Below are 22,586 nucleotides of genomic sequence, written 5' to 3'. Positions count from 1 at the left end.
TTTCACATGGGCTCCTCCCTGGGGGCCTCTCCATAATGTGAGCTTTCACAGGATGGAGGCTGGTTCCCAGGATGAGCATATGAGAATTGGGGGGCTGGGGGCGGGCGCAAGGCGGGCAGGAGAAAGCTGGTCACCTTACCTCACTGAGAGCCAAGCACTTTCACTTCCCCACATTCCATTTTTTCAGGGCTGGCCAATAATCTCCCCCCCCCCCCATCACTGTTTATCCCCTCTGTGCCCTCTTCCACCTCTACCCACCCTTCCTCCCACCCCCTCCCCGCAATCACTACACTGTTGTCCAGGTCCATGAGTGCTGGCCAATAATCTTAAACCCAACAATCTGGTTTTAAGGGGAAGGAAGTAGACTCCACATGATCACAGGGAGTGGCCAAGTTCTAGAACAGCAGGTGGGACCAGAAATTCTAAATGCTTTTCAAACCTAGACTTGGCTGCTCTCTTGCCTGAATTACTATAATGACCTCTAAGTGGTCTTACTACTTCCACTTTTGTACTTCCCTTCGTATAAATCTCGTGTAGCAGCCTGAAAAAGCCTATGACAGATGAGCTCGTGTCCTCCCTGGCTCACAATCCTTCACTTGGAATAAAGCCCAGTTTAGGACTGCCTGCGAGTCCGCACAGCCCAGCTTGCCTCCTGTGCGTCAGTGCAGAGAGCCCCTCTCTCTAGGTCACACCTCATGTCACAGACCTCCTTTCAGTTCCTCAAACAGACCAAATTTCCTTTTACCTCTGACTTCCTGGAAACTTATCTCCCTGCCCCGTCATGTGGGTTAGCCCTGTTTATACTGGTCCCTGAGTGTCACTGCCCCAGAGAAGCCTTCCCTGGCCCCAGTCTAAAGGCAGGCCCTTCTCTCTTAGCACTCTGTTAATATTCCTTCGTGTAACTGTCCATGATTGCTTGAATAATGGTTGTCTTTCCCATAAAACCACATTCCACAAGATTGGGGTTCATGTCTGTGTGCTTGGCACAATGAAGGCCCTCTGAAAATATCTGTTGAATGAATTAACCGTCTAGGCGAGGAGCACTGCAAAAAGCATGTCTCTACCCTCAAGAATCTGGTCTCGGTTTGGACGCCGAGCAGGAGTTGGCGGCAGTGGCTGTGGTAGGACAGAGGGAAGGTAAGAAAGGGCAAGCCAGGCGAGCAGGCAGACTGGCTGGCCAGCCAGCCAGCCTACAACAACGAATTAATCTAGCAGTCTACCACTTACACATTTAACCAACTGCCAAACAAGTTAACCTGCGCCTCACCACCAGCAACTCGGGTTCGGCAGGCCCCGCCCGCCTGCTGCAGCCGTGGCGGCAGCCCTGGGAGGAGCACTGGTGTCCTTTCCTTCCATCCTCAGGATTTGAAGATGGCTGCACACTCACATTGGAAGTTGTGTTTAAAAGCATCACCAAGCCTGGCTGGTGTTTCTCAGTGGTTAGAGCATCGGCCCACACACCAGAGGGTCATGGGTTTGATGCCTGGTCAAGGGTATGTACCTGGATTCCATCCCTGGTCAGTCCAGTTGGGGTGCGATCAGGAGGCAACCGATGGATGTGTCTCTCACATCGATGTTTTTCTCTCGCTCCTTTCCTCTCTCCCTAGAAATCAATAAAAACATATCCTGAGATGAGGATTTAAAAAACAAAAAAACTTGCAGACTTTATATGCAAGTCCAGACAGTGGAGCAGACTTTATATGCAAGTCCAGACAGTGGCTATGGAGGGATATGTCCAAGCTGTGGCTAGACATCTGGAGGGCGGTGCCAAGCAACTAAGAGCTTAAGCAGCATCTGGGTAAGGGTAACATCCAGGCACAGGCCAGCCTATAGAGGCCCTGGCCACGGAAGTGATCAGAGGACAAGGCCTGCCCATAATCCAGAGAGGCTTGCCCAGGGAAGACTGTAGGGGGAGGAGGGGTATGCTATGAGAACCCTACTTAGGGGCAGGATGTTACTCTGAGGTCAAAACCTGCTCCGAGGTGGATGAACCATAGCTCTCCCAATGGCTTAGGAGGTAGTGGTGGAGGTCGTGGAGGTCCTGGGAGAGGGGCCCTAGGGCCTGGAGCTATGGGTCGTAGCAGAATTGGTGGTAGAGGTTGGAGTATGATAGGTCGGGGAAGAGAGGGCTTTGGAGGCAGAGGCTGAGGTCCTGGATGAGGAAGAGGTGCCTTCGCTCACCCTGTATAAACCATGGAGTAGCTGGACAGCCAGTTGGATGCAAATATGTAGAAAACAAAAGGACACCTGGGTGCCAAGTTAGATGCCTACATGGCACAAACAGAAGCTAGTGATTGAGGCCTGCCTGCCCTCCTGTGAGAGACTCTTGTTATCACATCTGTAAATAACCTTGAGATAACAGATGAGAAGTAACCTACCTGATTGGTGCTGGGAGTACCTATCACAATGGACTGTGGACTTACCTTCCTCCAGTTTATGCATTAGTGTGTTCCTTTTACTTTTTCAATACTGTATTGTATGAAACCCTTTTTTCCTCTGCCTTGAGTTTTGTTTTGTTTTGTTGTTTTGGGTTGTTGTTTTTTTCTCTCCCAGACTTCTCTTTGAACATGAATATGTCGGCTCTCTTTCCATCTCTGCCTCCCCTCACCTGCCTTTTATGCTTTGACATTCTCACATTTCCTGTTTATCTCTGTACCTCCTGAAAAAAATCCATCAATGTTCCTTCTCAATGCCTAGGTTTCTGAGATACAATCTTGTTCTATATCACCTTAATAGCTTCTTAGAAGTGTTTAGGAAATCTGGAGTTAAAAAATGCATTCTGCAAATGCACGAGTAATACATTACTTTACAATGTTAGGACAGCCACCATGCCACTAGGCAATACAAAATTTTCAGCTCCATTAGAATCTTATGGAACCACCATTGTATATGCGGTCCATCATTAACTAAAATATCATTATGTGTGTGTGACTGTAATTGAAACCATACAATACTGCCTTCTTCTACTAGTAATATTCATTAGATGTTCTAATGTGTTTTTTAATGGGTTGAGGACTTTATTTCATTTTAGCACTGAATATTCCATTTTCTGGATGTATCAGTTTATCCATTCACCTACTGAAGGACTTCTTGATTGCTTCAAAGTTTTGGCAATTATTAATCAGTTGCTGCAATCATACATGTGCATGTTTTTGCGTGGACATAAATTTTCAACTTCTGTAAATACCAAAAAGTGCAATGCCTGGATCATATGGTAAGAGTATATTTAGTTTTGCAAGAAATGCCAAGCTATCTTCCAAAGCGGCTGTATCATTTTGCATTCCTGTTGCTCCACATCCTCACCAGTATGTGGTGTCAGTGTTTTGTATTTTGGCCATTCTGGTAGGTATGTAGTGACATCTCAGTATTGCTTTAATTTGCAATTTCCTAGTACATATATATATGTATATATATGGCTAATATGCAAAGTGTCCCCTTGGGAGTTCGACTGGGAGACCGGGAGTTTGATCATTCACTTTGACGTGTGCTGACCACCAGGGGGCAGCGCAAAATGAAGGAAGGCCCTGGCCAGGAGCCAGCAGCTGGGGAAGGGAGGCTCTGGCTGGCAGCTGGAAAGCCCCCATCAGCCCTGATTGCCGGCCAGGCCTAGGGACCTTACCCATGCACAAATTTTGTGCACCAGGCCTCTAGTGTCATATGAAGTTGAGTATCTTTTCAAATTGAAGTCTGTTCAGATCTTTGGCCCATTAAAAACATCAGTTTGTTTTCTTTTTTTGCCAAGAATATGATAGAAAAGAACTCTGCATTTTACTACAAATAAAGCTTTATTTGGAGAACTCTAAAAAAAAAAATGCATTCTGCCCTGGCCAGTGTGGCTCAGTTGGTTGGGTGTGGTCAAGGCACATGCCCAGGTTGTGGGCTCGATTCCCAGTAGGGGGCATGCAGGAAGCAGCCAATTGATGTTTCTCTCTCATAGATGTTTCTCTCTCCCTAAAATCAATAAAAAAACATATTTTTAAAAATGCATTCTGCCATGTTGCTATTTTAGTATAGTAAATTAGGAGCATTGACCTAGCCACAAGGCCACATAACAGGTTATGCATGGTAGCAGCTCTGATTTGAGTAAAGCTGCTACCATGTACATTGACACCCATAATGTATGCTGGGTTGGGTATGTGCATACTTTCTACCATGAAATAAGATTTATAAACTTTCCTCTTGACTTTGCCTCATGTAAAGGGGTACTATTGAGTTGGTTCACACCTGCAATAGAGAGGGGAAAGCCATTTGGTTAAGCAGATGTTTCAGAAGGGAAAGGGATGGGAGAACTATGGCAGGTACTTGCTGGGGAGGGGAAAGAAGATACCCATGCTGAATGCAATTCTTATATTTATCCCAAACCAATCTTGGGCTTCTCCATACGTTGGCTTTGTTTGACCCTCTTATTTCCCTTGAAGGTTTAAGTTCAACCACATTCTGTCAACTGTTCTAGTTTCAGTGGTATCTTGTAGTTCTAGTTTATTATAACAAGAAATGTTCTCTCAAATACTAAAAGAAAGAAAGAAAGAAAGAAGAAAGAAAGAAAGAAAGAAAGAAAGAAAGAAAGAAAGAAAGAAAGAAAGGAAGGAAGGAAGAGAGAGAGAGAATCTGGTCTAAAAGAGCAAGGCTTGTAGTGAACTGTGTGATGGGTCCAATGGATCACGGCCATGAGAAAGCTACACTACACAGGAAGGGCTATAGAAAGCAGCTTCATGAGAGAAATGGCATTTGGGCTGGGATTTGAAGGATGGAAATAATTTTGATTTATGGAGATGATTGGAAAGGGCCTTCTAAATAGAGACAACAGCAAGGATCCTATATAATAAAGAGGTAATATGCAAATTGACCCTCACACCCTCACAAGATGGCTGTCTACAACCAGGCCGGCAGAGTGGTTAGTGAGGGACAACCAAACGACTGAACAAGCAGGCTGCATGGGGTGACCAGGCCAGCAGGATGGTTAGTGAGGGATGACCAAACAACTGAACTGCAGGCTGTGTGGGGCGACCAGGCTGGTGGGGGGGGCATGAGGGGTGACCAGGTCGGCGGGGGGGGGGGGGGGGGGGGCAGTTAGGGGCAACTAGGCTGGCAGAGGGAGCAGTTGGGGGCAACCAGACCAGCAGGGGGGGGCAGCTAGGGGCAACCAAGTCGGCAGGGGGGGCAGTTAGGGGTGACCAGGCAGGCAGGCAGGTGAGCGATTAGGAGCCAGCGGCCCAGGATTGTGAGAGGGATGTCCGACTGCCAGTTTAGGCCCGATCCCTAAAGTCGGACATCCCCCAAGGGGTCCTGGATTGGAGAGGGTGCAGGCTGGTTAGTCATCCCTCACTAACCACCCTGCTCACCTGGTTGCCCTACGCAGCCTGCTTGTTCAGTTGTTTGGTCGTCCCTCACTAACCACCCTGCCGACCTGGTCGCCCCATGCAGCCCGATTGGAGAGGATGCAGGCTGGGCCTCTAGTGTGATATATTGAGACTAGTGTTGCCAGATGAATAGGGTTCCTGGACCCCCAAATCCAACTTGGGGTTAGGTTCCCTACCACCACCAATAGACAATTCTCAGACACGAGCAGGGTGTCCAAGAATTCAACTCAATTCTGACACACTCTAGCAGGAGAAAGCATTAGATTCTACAGCACAGGTTGAGGGTTCAGCCCCACACATGCACATGCACAGTCAGATACCGGCCACAGTCCAGGCTCTGGCCCCCTCCAACACAGCATGGCAATTGCAAGTCCAGGTTGTTGCCTGTACTTCTGACCAACCGACTATAGCTTGCAGATTCCCACAACACCCTCCTTGGATTCAGTTAATTTGCTAGAACGGCTCACAGAACTCAGGAAACCATGTTTACTCACTAGATTACCATTCATTACAAATGAAAATAAAGGATACAAATCAATAGCCAGATGAAGAGATACATAGGATCAGGTCCCCAACAAAAAAGCTTGGGAAGTATTCTGGTCCCCCAATGTAGCAACTCCAAAAAAGGGCCAAGGAGCTGTCCTGGCTTTTATGGATCATTACATGGTCATGATTGACTAAGTCGATGGCCTTGGCGATTGAACTCAACCTCCAGCCTGGAGAGATGGGGGAGGTGAGACTGGAAGTTCCAATCCTCTAATCTTAGGGTTGGCAACCAGCCCCACCCTTGGGTGGGATCTAAAGTCACTCCTTAACAAAAGACATCTTCACTCTCAACATTTAGGACATGTTAAGGGTTTGGTGGCTGTGAGCCAGGAAGACCCACTATCTTATAAATCACGATATTATACCAGATAAGATGCAGTTCAATTTTAATTCCAGATTAGCAACAAATACTATTTTAGGGTATGTCCCAGATATTGCAAGGAAGGCACTTGTACTAAAGGATTTGTTGTTCATCTGAAATTCAAATTCACCTGGGTGTGCCCCATATTTTCATTTTCCAGGTCTGGCAATCCTGAATCAGATACTAACTCATGTAGCAAGCTTGCCTCCCCTGCGCAGCTGTCCACAAGTGGTGCCACCACCTGAAGTCCTTGGATTCTAGCCTCACAAACTGGGAAAAGACAGCATGAAAAGTCACTTGGCTCTTCTGTGGACAGGCCTGTACATGGCCCACCTCAACCCTGGCCACATTCCAGTAGCAAAACCAGACAGGTTGCTCCACTCAGGCGCAGAAGGGCGGGGAAATGTTTTCCTATGTCCCCAGAGTTCGATGTCTTCTATGGAGAGCAGGTGTGTAGAATGAAAGAAGGGAACATAGCTTTGGCACCAGAGAACTCTTGTGTTTCAATTGCTATCCATGAGACTTTGGACCAAATTACACAGTTTTTTCATTTGTAAAAAAGCCACAATACTCTGCCCCCTTTCAGTATTGTCAGAGTTCAGTGCCTGGCCCATAGAAGGCACTGACTGAAGAGTTGTTACTACAGTATTATATTTTGTCATTAAAAGTATCTCCATGACTTGCCGTGTGTGGTGTTGGTTTCCCCAATAGCAACATAGAACAGCAGTATCAAAATTTTTCATGTCTTAGGTTTTTCAATCTAAGAAACCAGTCAAGGCTCAGCAAAGTTCAGTAACTTGGCTGAGCCTTTAGAGCAAGTGTCTCAAAGAGCAGCAAGCACCCTGCTCTCAGTCAACAGGGTGAGCCCTTCACCAAAAGTCACACATTTTCACATGAATGCATCAGCTGCATTTGCTACCTTTTCCAAATAGTTGGGAGATTTTTTCTTTCTTTTAAATATCAGAATTGTGCATAGGCTCAAATTTTAATTTCCCATTGCAGTTGCCTGAATATAATTCAGTGAAAGAAAACTTGAGAAATACTCTTTTCTTTTTTTATCTTGATTGTTGAAAGTATTACATAAGTCCCCCTTTTCTCCCCATTGACCTCTTTCAGCCTGCTCCGGTCCCCTACCCAGGCCCTCACCATCCCATTGTCTGTGTCCACAGATTATGCATATATGCATACAAGTTCATTGGTTGATCTCTTTCCACCCACCCTCCCCTGCCTTCCCTCAGAGGGTCAACAGTCTATTCATGCTTCTATGTTTCTGGGTCTATTTTTGTTCATCTGTTTATTTTGTTCATTAGTTTCCACATATGAGTGAGATCATATGGTACTTATCTTTCTCTGACTGGCTTATTTTGCTTAGCATGATACTCTCCAGGTCCATCCATGCTGTTGCAAATGGCAAGAGTTCTTTCATTTTATTGTTGCACTAGAGGCCCGGTGCATGAAAATTCATGCACTAGAGGGGGGATCCCTCAGCCTTGCCTGCCCCCTCTCACAATCCCGGAGCCCTCATGGATGGGAGGAGACTGGGCGATCAGGGGAAGGCGACGCCCCCATCACACCTCTGCTGCTGCCACTGCTGGCAGCACAAGCCTCAGCTGGCCCTGGTTACCTGAACCTCGGGCGGCCTTGGGTGGCTGGGCAGCCACCATCCAAGGCTTGCCTGTGCCTCAGGCTGGCCCTGGGAGGCTGGGCACCAGGCAGGCCCGGCCTTGCTGCATGCCTGCCACCCGGCAGGGCTGAGGGGACTGGGCGCCACCATCTTGTGGCTGTGGGCGCTGCCATATTTGAGGGCGTGGCAGTCAATTAGCATATTTCCTCCTTATTGGCTGTGGGTGCCGCCACCTTTGCGACTGTATGAGGGTCAATTAGCATATTCCCTCTTTATTAGATAGGATAATATTCCATTGTGTAAATGTACCACAGTTTTTTATCCATTCATCTGATGGGCAATTAGGCTATTTCCAAATCTTAGCTATTGTAAATTGTGCTGCTATGAACATAGGGGTGCATATATTCTTTATGATGAGTGTTTCAGGATTCTTAGGATATATTCCTAGAAGTGGGATTACTGGGTCAAATGAGAGTTTCATTTTTAATTTTTTGAGGAAACTCCATACTGTTTTCCAAAATGGCTGTACCAGTCTGCATTCCCACCAGCAGTGTACTAAGGTTCCCTTTCTCTACAACCTCGCCAACACTTGTCATTTGTTGATTTATTGATGATAGCCATTCTGACAGGTGTGAGGTGATACCTCATTGAATCTGAGAAATACTTTGATCTTTCTCACTATTTTCAGCACCATGTGAAACTTCTCAGTGGCTGAACTTACCCTCCACAGGTCTTACTCATTTTTTCTAGCACGTATGACACTCCCCATAATAAGACAAAACACTTTTACTATTCAGATTTCAGATGTCAATCTGGACCAAAAATGGGTTGCTGTGACAACAGACAATTTGCTGGACCACATTTTCCCCCTGCTTTGTTTTTTGGTGTTTTTGGTTTTGCACTTGGTTTCATTTTGCCATGTCAAGGAACCAACAAAGGAGGCTAGACTGGCCATGACCCAACAGCAGGGCCTGAGACACCCTGTAACTCAGAATCTTCTGTGGTCAGCACTGGGTTAATATATCTACCATATTTTCCCAAGTGACAAGGCGAGTGAGTGAGTCAGACAGAGAGAAGGAGATGACGTGACTTGAACTTCTCAGACATCTCAGCTGTGTCACCTATTATTGGTGTGGCCTTGCTCATCTGCCAGTATCCAAAAATGGGACAGGAGCTGAAATAAAAACTTCTCCCCAGTCTTAGGAAAAAACACTAATTTTCCTTTTTAACCCAAAGATTAAGTGATATGCTATGTAGGCAAATAATGTCCTTCACAATGGTTAGCCCACTAGCACCTCTAGAACTAGTTCTTCTTTACAAGTTATTTTTAGTGAGAAAGAAGAGACCACTCTCTGGTCTAGATATTTCAGGGCCAATTACAATACAAATTGTCCCTCTGGCAGATTGGCAAGTAAATTTGTTCAAGGCTATGTTATAAACCAAATACCTAATTCTACAGGAAGGCTAAAAAAATACCATTGACAAGAATGAGACGAGGTTTAGGATTTAGAGTGTTTTTTAGAGCAATATTTGAAAGGATGTCCCCCAAGAAAGAATCATGATGCCATTCTGTTTGCTGTGTCCCCTGAGGGAGGAGCAGGTGCCCTGAGGAAAGGGCTGCCCATTGGGTTGAGCCACATAGAAGATGGGAAAAGATCATTAGGAACCACTGAGCCAACTCCTATGCCTCAAAATTGAGGTACACCTTGAACAACCAAAGACCACAGTTGACTATTCTCTTTCTTTTTAACAGATGAAAGCATTTCACGTGGTAACTCTTTTTTTAAAATATATTTTATTCATTTTTTTTTTTTTTACAGAGAGGAAGGGAGAGGGATAGAGAGTTAGAAACATTGATGAGAGAAAACATCGATCAGCTGCCTCCTGCACACCTCCCACTAGGGATGTGCCCACAACCAAGGTACATGCCCTTGACCGGAATCGAACCTGGGACCTTTCAGTCTGCAGGTTGACGCTCTATCCACTGAACCATACGTGGTAACTCTTAATAAAAAATCCAGCCTTTGGTGATTCCATATTTTCTTTTTACTGAGGCAGGAAGGAGAAGCTATTTGATAGAACAGCTGCTCTTTGAGAGCTAGGGAACCTTTGAAGAGTCACACCATTGCTGGTTTTAATTGTTCAATTAGAAATAGTAATTCTTGGTGCTCTCCCTCTAGGGAGCATGTGCCTTTCTTTTCCCTTCCATTCCCTCCTCACTTTTCCTCCCGCTTCCTGCCCCAGGCAAGTTACCAGTAGCTTCCTCATTCCAAGCTCCAAGGACCCTTCCTTTACCTCTATAACTTGTTTCTTAAGCCCATTTCTTCTAGAAATTACTTTTTCTACCTCTGTGATTTACCCAATAAATGTTCTTTTACCAAAAAAAGAAAAAAATTGTAAGCCTCAACTTCAACACAAGTTTCAAGAATTCGATTTTTTTAATGAAATATTCCTTCAAAAATATAGCTGAAAAGGGTGGTTTACACTTTTTATTGCTACCATATGATTAAATGCAAGAAAACATAAAAAGAGAAAAAAGCCTAAAGAATAGATGTTAGGGTAATCAAAGATAGCGGCATAGGTAAACACCTATACTTGCTGCCTCTCACAACCACACCGAAATTACAACTAAAAGACAGAACAACTATCATCCAGAACCATGGGAAAGCTGGCTGAGTGGAAGTACTACAACTAGAAGTAAATAAGAAAATGCATTGAGACGGGTTGGAGGTGCGGTGGCACGGAACCAGGCTTGCAACCAGGTGCGCTGCTTTTTTTTAATTGGGAGGGAGATACAAGCTCCCGATTGCTCTGAACTCCAGTTCCAGGCGAGACTCTGGGGACACAGACCCATACAGAGAGAAACTGGACTGTCTGGCATCGGGCCGGAATGCAAGGGTGGCTTTCTTCCAGACAGAGGTGCTGGTAGCAGTCATTGTTCCTGCGCTGGGACCTCTCCAGTGAAGGGCTGACTGGCAGCCATTGCTGTATGCTCCGCCCTCATGATTCCCTGAGATCCCGCCCCACCCAACTTGCAACCCCACCCAAGCTGTGCACAGCGGCTTTTACATATGAATGGCCTGTCCTTTCTCAGCCTAAAACCTGTCAAACAGGCAGCAGCTGGGTCAGAGAACCCCTAACTACCAAAAGAAGGACCAAAGCTGGCACCAGCACCAGCCTGCCTTGCTTCACAGCTGGGCCTTGTCTGGTCACTTCCAAACCCAATAAAAAGAGGAGGAATCTGCAGATCTCTCTTTAGCTCCTGCTGGGTGGCCCCAGACAGTGGCTGACTTTGCACCTCCCTCGAGATCCAAGAGCCAGTGTACCTAGTGGTTAGTGTGAGGCCATACCAGATTACAACTCTTCACATCCATAAGTGACACACTCAAGGGGAAGACTCAGTGAGCACCAAAGCCCCAGTGAAGCAAGCCCTGCCCCATAAGGGTGTCTCCTGCACAGCAGCTCTTCCATTGTAGACACAGCTGGTCTCATAGCCAATGGGCCTGGATACCAAACCAGCAATCAAGGCTTAACTATATCAAGACTGTGACACAGCCCACAAAGGGGTGCACCAAGAGTGTCCACCTCAGGTGATTGGGGAGGCTGAGGCACTGGGCCCTAAAGGACACCTACGGCACAAGGCCACTCTATCAACACAGAGAAGCAGCCAAAATGCGGAGACAAAGAAACATGTCACAAATGAAAGAAAGGAAAAAAGCAAAATATTGGATATAGAGTTCAAAACCACAGTTAGTCAAGTTAAGGTTACTCAAGAATCTTCTAGAAACCTCCAAGGAACTTAGTGAGACCTTCAAGGATCTTAGTGAGAATGCCAAAAAAAATGGAAAAGGACCAGTCAGAAATTAAGCATACAATGACTGAAATAAAGAATAATATAGAGAGATTCAACAGTAGATTAGAGGATCCCAAGAATCAAGTCAAAGATTTGAAATACGAAGAAGCAGAAAACACCTAACTGGAAGAGCAAAAAGAAAAAAGAATCCAAGGGAGCAGAAATCAAGATGGCAGCATAGGTAAACACCTGAACTGCTGCCTCACAAAACCACTTCAAAACTACAACTAAAAGACAAAACGGACATCATCCAGAACCACAGGAAGGCTGGCTGAGTGGAAATTCTACAACTAGAAGGAAAGAGAAAAGCACACTGAGACTCAGAGGAGCTGTGAAAGTAAAGTGCAGAGATACGGAGGCGCGTGCATGGAAAGGGCTGGCAACTGAGTATGTGACTGTCTTTCTCAATTGGAGGGAGACACAAGCTCCCAACTGCTCTGAACTCCAGTTCCGGGCAAGACTCTGGGGACCCAGACTCATACGGTGAAAAATTGGACTGTCTGGCATCGGGCGAAACTCGTGGGCAGCTTTCTCTCAGAGGTGCTTGCAGTGATTACCTAGGGACACTGAGACCTGGGGGCCTCTTAGGGCAGGGCTGAAGGGAAGCCATTGCTGTTTGCTCCGCCCTGACACTCCGCACCACCCAATCTGTGCACAGAGGCTTTTGCATATGAATGGACTGGTCCTTTGAAATCTAAAATTACCTAACAAACTGCAACTGAGTCAGAGAGACCCAGAACATCCAAAAGAAGGCCCAAGGCCCCATAGCAGCTTGCATTGCTTCACAGCTGGTCCTCATTTGGGTACCTCCAAACCCCAAACAAAGAAGAGGAATCTGCAGATCTCTCTGTAGCTCCTGCTGGGTGGCCTCAGGCAGAGGCTAAATTAGCACCTCCTTGGAGATCCAAGAGCCATTGTACCCAGGGGTCAGAGTGGGGCCATCCATATTACAACTCCTCAGATCCATAAGGGACACACTCAGGGGGCAGACACAGTGAGCACCAAAGCCCCACTGAAGCAAGTTCCTGCCCCATAAGTGTGTCTCCAGCACAGAAGTTCTCCCATCGTAGACACAGCTGATTTTCACAGCCAGTTGGCCTGGAGGTCAATTCCTCCCAGTGATACCAACAACAATCAAGGCTTAACTACAATAAGACTGTACACACAGCCCACAAAGGGGTGCACCAAGAGTATCCACCTCAGGTAACTGGGGAGGCTGAGCTACTGGGCCCTGTAGGACACCTAGCACACAAAGCCACTCTATCAACACAGGGAAGCAGCCAAAATGTGGAGACAAAGAAACAGGTCACAAATGAAAGAAATGGAGGATATAGAGTTCAAAACCATGGTTATAAGGTTTTTCAAGAATTTTCTAGAGCCTCCGATAAATTTAGTGAGACCCTCAACTATATGAAAAAGAACCAACTAGAAATTAAGCATACACTGACTGAAATAAAGAATAATACACAGATATCCAACAGAAGACTAGAGGATCGCAAAAATCAAGTCAAAGATTTGAAATACAAAGAAGCAAAAATACACCCAACTGGAAAAGCAAAAAGAAAAAAGAATCCAAAATTATGAAGATAGTGTAAGGAGCCTCTGGGACAACTTCAAGCATACCAATAACCGAATTATGGGGGTGCCAGAAGAAGAGAGAGAGCAAGATATTGAAAACCTATTTGAAGAAATAATGACAGAAAACTTCCCCTACCTGGTGAAAGAAATAGACTTAAGTTCAGGAAGCGCAGAAAACCCCAAACAAGAGGAATCCAAAGAGGACCACACCAAGACACATCATAATTAAAATGCCAAGGGCAAAAGACAAATAGAGAATCTTAAAATCAGCAAGAGAAAAACAGTTAGTTACCTACAAGGGAGTACCCATATGACTGTCAGCTGATTTATCAACAGAAACTATGCAGGCCAGACAGGAGTGGAAAAGAATATTCAAAGTGATGAATAGCAAGAACCTATAATCAAGATTACTCTACCCAGCAAAGCTATCATTTAGAATTCAAGGTCAGATAAAGAGCTTCACAGTCAAGAAAAAGCTAAAGAAAAAAAAGATGGCGACCAGCAGGAAGGTAGGGAGAGAGAGAGTGTGAGTGAGGAACCCATAGAGGAGAGTGTAGATGTGTGTGGTGTGTGTGTGTGTATGAGATAGGGTCAGTTAGATTCTGCAGGTCTTCCAAGGGGCTCCCGAACAGGGCAGCCCTAGGCGGCGGAGCCCCGCGCACAAAGCGGACACTTCTCGGCGGCTGGTGCGGACACAGAGACCACGCCATCTTGAGAAACAGAGCTGCCTGAGACTCGGATCCTGGCTTCTGACACAAACCAGGACCCTGCAGCCACTGGGGACAGAGAACTGCTATCACAGCTTCAGACAAACAAACAACAAGAATCCAGACTTCCCGGCAGATTTCCGTGAGTCAAAGAGCCTATCCCCCTCCTCGCAGGCGCTGATAGCGCCATAGTAACTGATAGACCCGCCCCTCCCCCAAGCTGCTGAGCGCCCACAGGCACGCGGAAAGCGCCATAGTAACTGATAGACGCGCCCCTTGCCCAAGCTGCTCACAGGCGCACACACAGACAGCACCATAGTAACTGATAGACCCGCCCCTGGCCCAAGCTGCCGAGCTTTGCGCAGGGACGCGCTCCCTCTTAGGGAATTTGGCGTGCGCTCGCGCACAGGACAGAAGCAGCTCCCCGTCGGGGAAATCTGTCAGTGCGCACAGAGGGCTCCCCTTCGGGGAATTTGGGGGAATTTGGCTCGCGGGTCACAGCACCCCCTTCGGAGATTCTTAAGAGCGTGCACAGAGGGGCTTCCCTTTGGGGAATTTGGCGCGCAGGACGGACTCCGCCCCCATTCTGGGACTTTGGGAGAGTGCACTGAGCCGGCTCACCTTCAGGTTTTTAAGAATGTGCGCTCTAGCCAGTTTGGCTCAGTAGAGAGAGCACACACAGGACGCAGCTCCACTTCAGGGAATTTGGCACGCCGGACACAGCTGCCTGGGATCCCTGACTCACAGCGCATTCACACTAAGAGCCAGCGACCCCAATTGTTGGTGCGTGCATACACAGGGACCCTGATTCTCAACGAGAAACCGCACAAGGCAACAGAGACTTTGACACTCAAGTCTTGGTGCAGACACAGGGAAACTCTGACTCCTGGCACATGCTAAGGATCTCATTCTCGGCACATACCAACAGTGTGGTGCAGACAGGGCCCCTGATTCTAAATGTGCACACGAGACCACACGGAACACTGGGGACACTGATCCTGGGCAAGTCTGGTTCCCACCAACCAAAGACAGCCACACGTCCTAGTGTCAGAGCACTTCAGTGAAACTAGGGTGGAGCGAAGTCCCCACAGCACACGGCCCAGGTCCACGCAAACAGAAGCTTGAGCTTTCTGGTAATAGCCAGAATGGGGAAACGAAATAACTCACAGAGGAAAGAAAATGTGGAGTCGCCAAGAAAGGAAATTAGTGAAAATGAAGCTTGCAACATGACCGAAAAGGAGTTCAGAGTAATGGTCATGGAATTTATACATCGGATGGATGAGAAAATCAACAACTTATGCAAGAATCAGGAAGAAATGAAAAGTGATATAGCTACAATCAAAAACACCATGGAAAGTTTCAACAGTAGATTACAAGAAGCAGAGGACCGAATTAGTGAGTTAGAAGATCAGGTACAGAAACAAGCTCAAGCTGAACAGCAATTGGAGAAAAAAATTAAAAAGCAGGAGGAAAGCCTAAGGGAGCTTCGGGACAACATGAAACGAAGTAACATGCGTATAATAGGGCTGCCAGAAGGACAAGAAGAGCAGCAGGGATTAGAAAATCTATTTGAAGAAATAATGACAGAAAACTTCCCGGATATGGGAAAGATAAAAGTTACGCAAGTACAGAGAGTCCCAAGCAGGATCAACCCCAAAAGACCCACACCAAGACATGTCATAATTTCAATGGCAAATATAAATGATAAAGAGAGAATCCTAAAGGCGGCAAGAGAGAGACAGAGAGTTACCTACAAAGGAACACCCATCAGATTGTCAAATGATTACTCATCAGAAACACAACAAGCTAGAAGTGAATGGAAGGAGGTATACAAAGTGTTGCAAAGCAAAGGACTGAATCCAAGAATACTATATCCAGCAAGACTAACAATCAAAATTGAAGGGGAAATCAGGAGCTTTGCAGACAAAAAAAGCCTCAGGGAGTTTATCACCACCAAACCAGCAATGCAAGAATTGCTAAAGGGAATACTGTAAAAAGAAGAAATAAACAGGTAAGAAGGAATACAGACACAAAAATAGATATGACTGCAAACAAATACCTTTCAGTAATAACTTTAAATGTAAACGGACTAAATGCTCCAATCAAAAGACATCGAGTAGCTGAATGGATAAAAAAACACGACCCATAAATATGCTGTCTACAAGAGACCCACCTCAGAACAAGAGACTCACACAGATTGAAAGTGAAGGGATGGAAAAATATCTTTCAGGCAAATGGAAATGAAAAAAAAGCTGGGGTAGCAATACTTATATCTGACAAAACAGACCTCAAAGTAAATGCCATAACAAGAGATAAGGAAGGCCACTTCATAATACTAAAGGGAGAAATCCAACAAGAAGAAATAATTCTGGTAAACATATACGCTCCCAATATAGGAGCACCCAAATACATAAAAAAACTCCTGGATGATATCAAGGGAGAGATTAATAGCAACACAATCATAGTAGGAGACTTTAATACCCCACTATCACCACTGGACAAATCCTCTAAACAAAAAATCAGCAAAGAAACAGCAATCCTAAATGACTCACTAGACCAGATGGAATTAATTGACATCTTCAGAACATTTCACCCCAAAGCCACAGAATATACATTCTTCTCAAGTGCACATGGGTCATTTTCAAAGATAGACCATATGCTGGGTCACAGGCAAAGTCTCTTCAAATTCAAGAAGATAGAAATTATATCAAGCATCTTCTCAGATCACAGTGGCATAAAACTGGAAATCAACTACAATAAATACAATCCAAAGAAATCAAACACATGGAGACTAAACAGCATGCTATTAAACAAGGACTCGGTCACCAGAGAGATCAAGGAAGAAATAAAAAACATCATGGCAACAAATGACAATGAAAACACAACAATCCAAAATCTATGGGACACAGCGAAAGCAGTCTTGAGAGGGAAGTTCATAGCTCTACAGGCCTATTGCAAAAAAACAAGAAACAATGGTAATAAATTACTTAACCCTACAACTCAAAGAGCTAGAAAAAGAGCAGCAAGAAAAGCCCAGTGTAACCAGAAGGAAGGAAATAACAAAGATCAGAGCGGAGATAAATGACATAGAGACCAAAGAAACAATACATAAGATCAACAAAACCAAGAGCTGGTTCTTTGAAAGGATAAACAAGATTGATGGACCTCTAGCCAGGCTCACCAAGAAGCAAAGAGAGAGGACCCAAATAAACAAAATCAGAAATGAAAGAGGTGAAATAACAACAGACCCCGCTGAGATACAAAGGATTGTTACAAAATACTACGAACAACTCTATTCCAACAAACTGGACAATCTGGAGGAAATGGACATATTCCTAGAAAAATATAACCTTCCAAAAATCAATCAAGAAGAATCTAAACAGCTCAATAGGCCAATAACTATGGACGAAATTGAAGCAGTCATCAAAAAGCTTCCGGCAAACAAAAGCCCGGGGCCTGATGGCTTCACAGGAGAGTTTTACCAAACATTCAAGGCAGAACTAAAACTATCCTCCTCAGACTATTCCAAAAAATTCAAGTGGAAGGAACACTTCCAAGCTCCTTCTATGAAGCCAGCATCACCCTAATACCAAAACCAGATAAAGACAACACAATGAAAGAGAATTACAGACCAATATCCCTCATGAACATAGATGCCAAAATCCTCAACAAAATTCTAGCAAATCGGCTCCAGCAGTACATCAGAAAGATCATACACCATGACCAAGTAGGATTTATCCCAGGAATGCAAGGATGGTACAATATCCGCAAATCAATAAACGTGATACATCACATAAACAAATTGAAAGATAAAAATCACATAGTCATATCAATTGATGCAGAAAAAGCATTTGACAAAATCCAACACCCTTTCTTGATAAAAACTCTCAACAAGGTGGGAATAGATGGCTCATACCTCAACATAATAAAAGCTATATATGATAAACCCACAGCAAACATCATACTCAATGGACAAAAACTAAAAACATTTCCCCTAAGAACAGGAACAAGACAGGGATGCCCACTCTCACCACTCCTGTTTGACATAGTACTGGAAGTATTAGCCATTGCAATTAGACAAGAAGAAGAAATAAAAGGCATCCAAATTGGAAAAGAACAAGTAAAGCTGTCTTTATTTGCAGATGACATGATATTGTACATAAAAAATCCGAAAGACTCCGTCAAAAAACTCATAGACTTCATAAATGAATTCGGCAATGTAGCAGGATACAAAATTAACGCCAAGAAATCTATGGCCTTTCTATACACCAATAGTGAACTTACAGACAGAGAGACTAAAAAGGCAATCCCATTTACCATCGCACCAAAAAAATTAAGATACCTAGGAATAAACTTAACTAAGGAGGTAAAAGACCTATACACGGAAAACTACAGGACACTGAAAAAAGAGATAGAGGAAGACGTAAACAGATGGAAGAACATACCATGTTCATGGATTGGTAGAATCAACATCATTAAAATGTCCATACTACCCAAAGCAATCTATAGATTCAATGCACTCCCCATTAAAATACCAACGGCATATTTCACAGACCTTGAAAGAACTCTCCAAAAATTCATCTGGAATAAAAAAAGACCCCGAATAGCCACAGCAATCCTGAGAAAGAAGAATAAAGTAGGAGGGATCTCAATACCAGATTTCAAGCTGTATTACAAAGCCACTGTTCTCAAAACAGCCTGGTACTGGCACAAGAACAGACATATAGATCAATGGAACAGAATAGAGAATCCAGATATTGACCCAAACCACTATGCTCAATTAATATTTGACAAAGGAGGCATGAACATACAATGGAATAAAGACAGTCTCTTCAATAAATGGTGTTGGGAAAATTGGACAGATACATGCAAAAAAATGAAGCTTGATCACCAACTTACGCCATACACAAAAATAAACTCAAAATGGATACAGGACTTAAACATAAGACGGGAAACCATAAAAATACTAGAGCAATCCACAGGCAGCAAAATGTCAGACATATGCCAAAAGAAATTCTTCACTGACACTGCCCCTAGGGCAATGGAAGCTAAAGAGAAAATTAACAAATGGGACTACATCAAAATAAAAAGCTTTTTCACAGCAAAAGAAACCATCAACAAAACAACAAGAAGGCCCACTGCATGGGAGAACATATTTGCAAATGGCATCACTGATAAAGGTTTAATCTCCAACATCTACAGGCAGCTTATACAACTTAATAAAAGGAAGATAAATGATCCAATAAAAAAATGGGCAACAGACCTAAATAGAATCTTTTCAAAAGAAGACAGAAGGAAGGCCAAGAGACACATGAAAACATGCTCAACGTCACTAATTATCCGAGAGATGCAAATCAAAACAACAATGCGGTACCATCTCACACCTGTCAGAATGGCTATCATCAACAAATCAACAAACGACAAGTGTTGGCGAGGATGCGGAGAAAAAGGAACCCTCGTGCACTGCTGGTGGGATTGCAGACTGGTGCAGCCACTGTGGAGAACAGTATGGAGTTTCCTCAAAAAACTGAAAATGGAACTCCCATTTGACCCAGTAATCCCACTCCTGGGAATATATCCGAAGAAACTAGAAACACCAATTAGAAAGGATATATGCACCCCTATGTTCATAGCAGCGCAATTCACCATAGCTAAGATTTGAAAACAGCCTAGGTGCCCGTCAGCAGATGACTGGATCAGAAAACTGTGGTACATCTACACAATGGAATACTATGCTGCCATAAAAAAGAAGGAATTCTCATCATTTGCAGCAACCTGGGAGGAATTGGAGAACATTATGTTAAGTGAAATAAGTCAGTCAATGAAAGAAAAATACCACATGATCTCACTCATTTATGGATAATAAAGAACATTATAAACTTGAACAAAAAGATAGATACAGAGACAGTAAAGCATCAAACAGACTGTCAAATTACAAGGGGAAGGTTAGGGAGAGGTGGGGGAGATAAGAGATCAATCAAAGGACTTGTATGCATGCATATAAGCATAACCAATGGATGCAAAACTCTGGGGGGTGGGGGCATATATGGGAGTGGGGTATGGGGAGGGCAATGGTAAGATATGTACACATATAATACCTTAATAAAAAAATTGAAAAAAAAAAAAAAAGAAAAAGCTAAAGGAGTTCATCACCGCCAAACTAGTATTATATGAAATGCTGAAGGGTATTCTTTAAGAAGAGGAAGAAGAAGAAAAAGGTAAAGATAAAAAATTATGAACAACGAAGTGACAACAAATACATATCTATCAACAAGTGAATATAAAAATCAAATGAATAAAAAATCTGATGAACAGAATAAACTGGTGAATGGAATAGAATCAGGGGAATGGAAAGGGAGCAGACTGACAATTCTTGGGGGTTAAGGGGGTATGGGGGGGTGCGCAGGAAGAGATTAGACAAAAATCTTACACCTATGGACGAGGACAGTGGTGGGGGTGCGAGGGCAAGGTGTAGGGTAGGAACCGGGTGGAGGAGAGCTATGGGGGGAAAAAAGAGGGACATCTGTAATAATCTGAACAATAAAGATTTTTTAAAAAGAATAAAACAAGGAGAATTTCTAAAGAACGACAAAAAATAAAACAGTTTATTCTTAAGAAAAAAAAGAATAGATGTTAAATGTTTATTAAAATAGGGATATATATATATATATACACACACACACACATACACACACACACACACACACACACACACACACACACACATATATATATATATATATATATATATATATATATATATATATATTTTTTTTTTTTTAAGACTGCAAACAACATAGAAATAGGAACACAAAAAGGGAAAGTTCCCTATTCTCCCCTTTCCCAGGAACAACTAGAGTTAATGGCTTAGTGGACAGCTTCCAGAACTTTCTCTGTATGTTGCAATCAAATACAGGTTGAGGGAAGGGTACAATAAGAAAATATGACTGTACTTAAGTACTTTTTGAAATTTACTTTCACTTTTCTCATAACTATATCTTGGATATCCTTCCATGCTAGTACTTTATATACCTACTTCATATTTTTTAACTGCCATGTAGGATTCCACTCAGTGGGTATAATTGCAAGTGAATATAACCCCCAATTTTTTTTTATTGATTTTTAGAGATAGAGAGACATTGATTTGTTGTTCCACTTATTTATGTATGCATTCATTTCATTTGTTGATTCTTATATAGCCCTGACCTGGAATTGAACTAGTGGTCTCTTGGTGCATGGGACATCAACTGAGGCATACTGGCCAGGGCAAGTCAAATGCATTTAATACACTCAACTTACCAAACTTCGTAGCTTAGCCTGGCCGGTTTCTGCTGAAGGTGTATCGCTTTCACATCATCGTAATGTCAAAAACTTATGACTTTAGCTCAGTTGGTTAGAGCTGCATCCCCTTATGCTGAGGTTGCAGGTTCAATCCCCGGTCAGGGTACATAGGAGAACAAACCAATGGTCCTGGCAGGTGTGGCTCAGTTGATTGAGCATTAACTTGTGCACCAAGAGGTCACCAGGTCGATTCCAGTCAGGGTACATGCCCAGGTTTTGGGCTTGATCCCCAATCGGGACTGTGCAAGAGGCAGTCAATTGATGTTTCTCTCCCTTTCCCTTGCTCTCTCTCTAAAACCAATAAAAACCTACTTTTTTTAAAGAATCAACCAATGAATGCATAAAAAGTGACACAACAAATCAATGTTTCATACTTTCTCTAAAAAAGATCAATAACATTTTTTAAATTTAATTTTTAAAAAATCTTAAGTCAGAGACCTGCTGTATAAGATAAGGGGACAGTGAAGGAAGTGACTTCAATGCATCTGTGCTCATTCGGTGTCATCTGTATGTTCTCCCCATGTCTGCATGGTTTCCTCTGGGCACTCGGTTTCCTCCCACATCCCAAAGAAGTTCACTTCACATTAATGTCCTGCCTACATTATCCCCTGTCTAGTAAGTGAATCTAAACATCAAAATAGATTCACCCCCCACCCCATGCTCTCCTCGTCCATAGGTGTAAGATTTTTGTCCAATCTCTTCCTGCACCCCCCACACCCTCTTATCCCTGAGAATTGTCAGTCCACTCTCTTTCCATGCTCCCGCTTCTCTTCCATTCACCAGTTTATTCTGTTCATCAGATTTTTTATTCATTTGATTTTTAGGTTCACTTGTTGATAGATTTAAAAAAGTGGCCCTCTGATGGGAGGGCTATTTGTCCAGGGTGGGTCCCCACCTTGGCCCTGAGCTTCCTGGAGGACTCTGGCCACTCTTGACCCTTAAATGGAATCAGCAGGTTGGAAAATAAGAATCTTACTTGTTTATATTTATCAATAGGTTCCAAGGACCTATTGATGCCATTAGGTGAAGACTCACTGTATACCATTACTACCACAAAAATCTGTTATTTTTACCCTATTGAGACATTATGTCACTCCGGAGGGATAATTTCTCCAATACCTGGTTTATTAGTAGGGTAATAAAGTTTACTGAACATGAAATTTAGGGTTTGAATCCTATTGCACCACTCACCAGCCATTTACCTTGGCCAAATCCC

General features: G+C 43.9%; 1 protein-coding gene across 2 annotated transcripts in view; it reads left to right on the top strand.

Annotated features, from left to right (window-relative positions):
• Nucleotides 1-6,936, top strand: part of ANKRD16 (ankyrin repeat domain 16) — a 30,800-nt gene extending 23,864 nt beyond the window's left edge. For both annotated transcript variants that reach the window (XM_079779158.1, XM_079779156.1), the window contains one exon: nt 6,428-6,936. In XM_079779158.1, the coding sequence (XP_079635284.1) occupies nt 6,428-6,528 (101 nt within the window). In that variant the 3' untranslated portion in view covers nt 6,529-6,936. The remainder of the gene's footprint in view (nt 1-6,427) is intronic.
• Nucleotides 6,937-22,586: the final 15,650 nt, after the last annotated feature.

The sequence above is a fragment of the Cnephaeus nilssonii genome (assembly GCF_951640355.1).
Source record: "Cnephaeus nilssonii genome assembly, chromosome: 1".
NCBI lineage: Eukaryota > Metazoa > Chordata > Mammalia > Chiroptera > Vespertilionidae > Cnephaeus > Cnephaeus nilssonii.
This window is presented reverse-complemented; position numbering and strand designations above follow the sequence as displayed.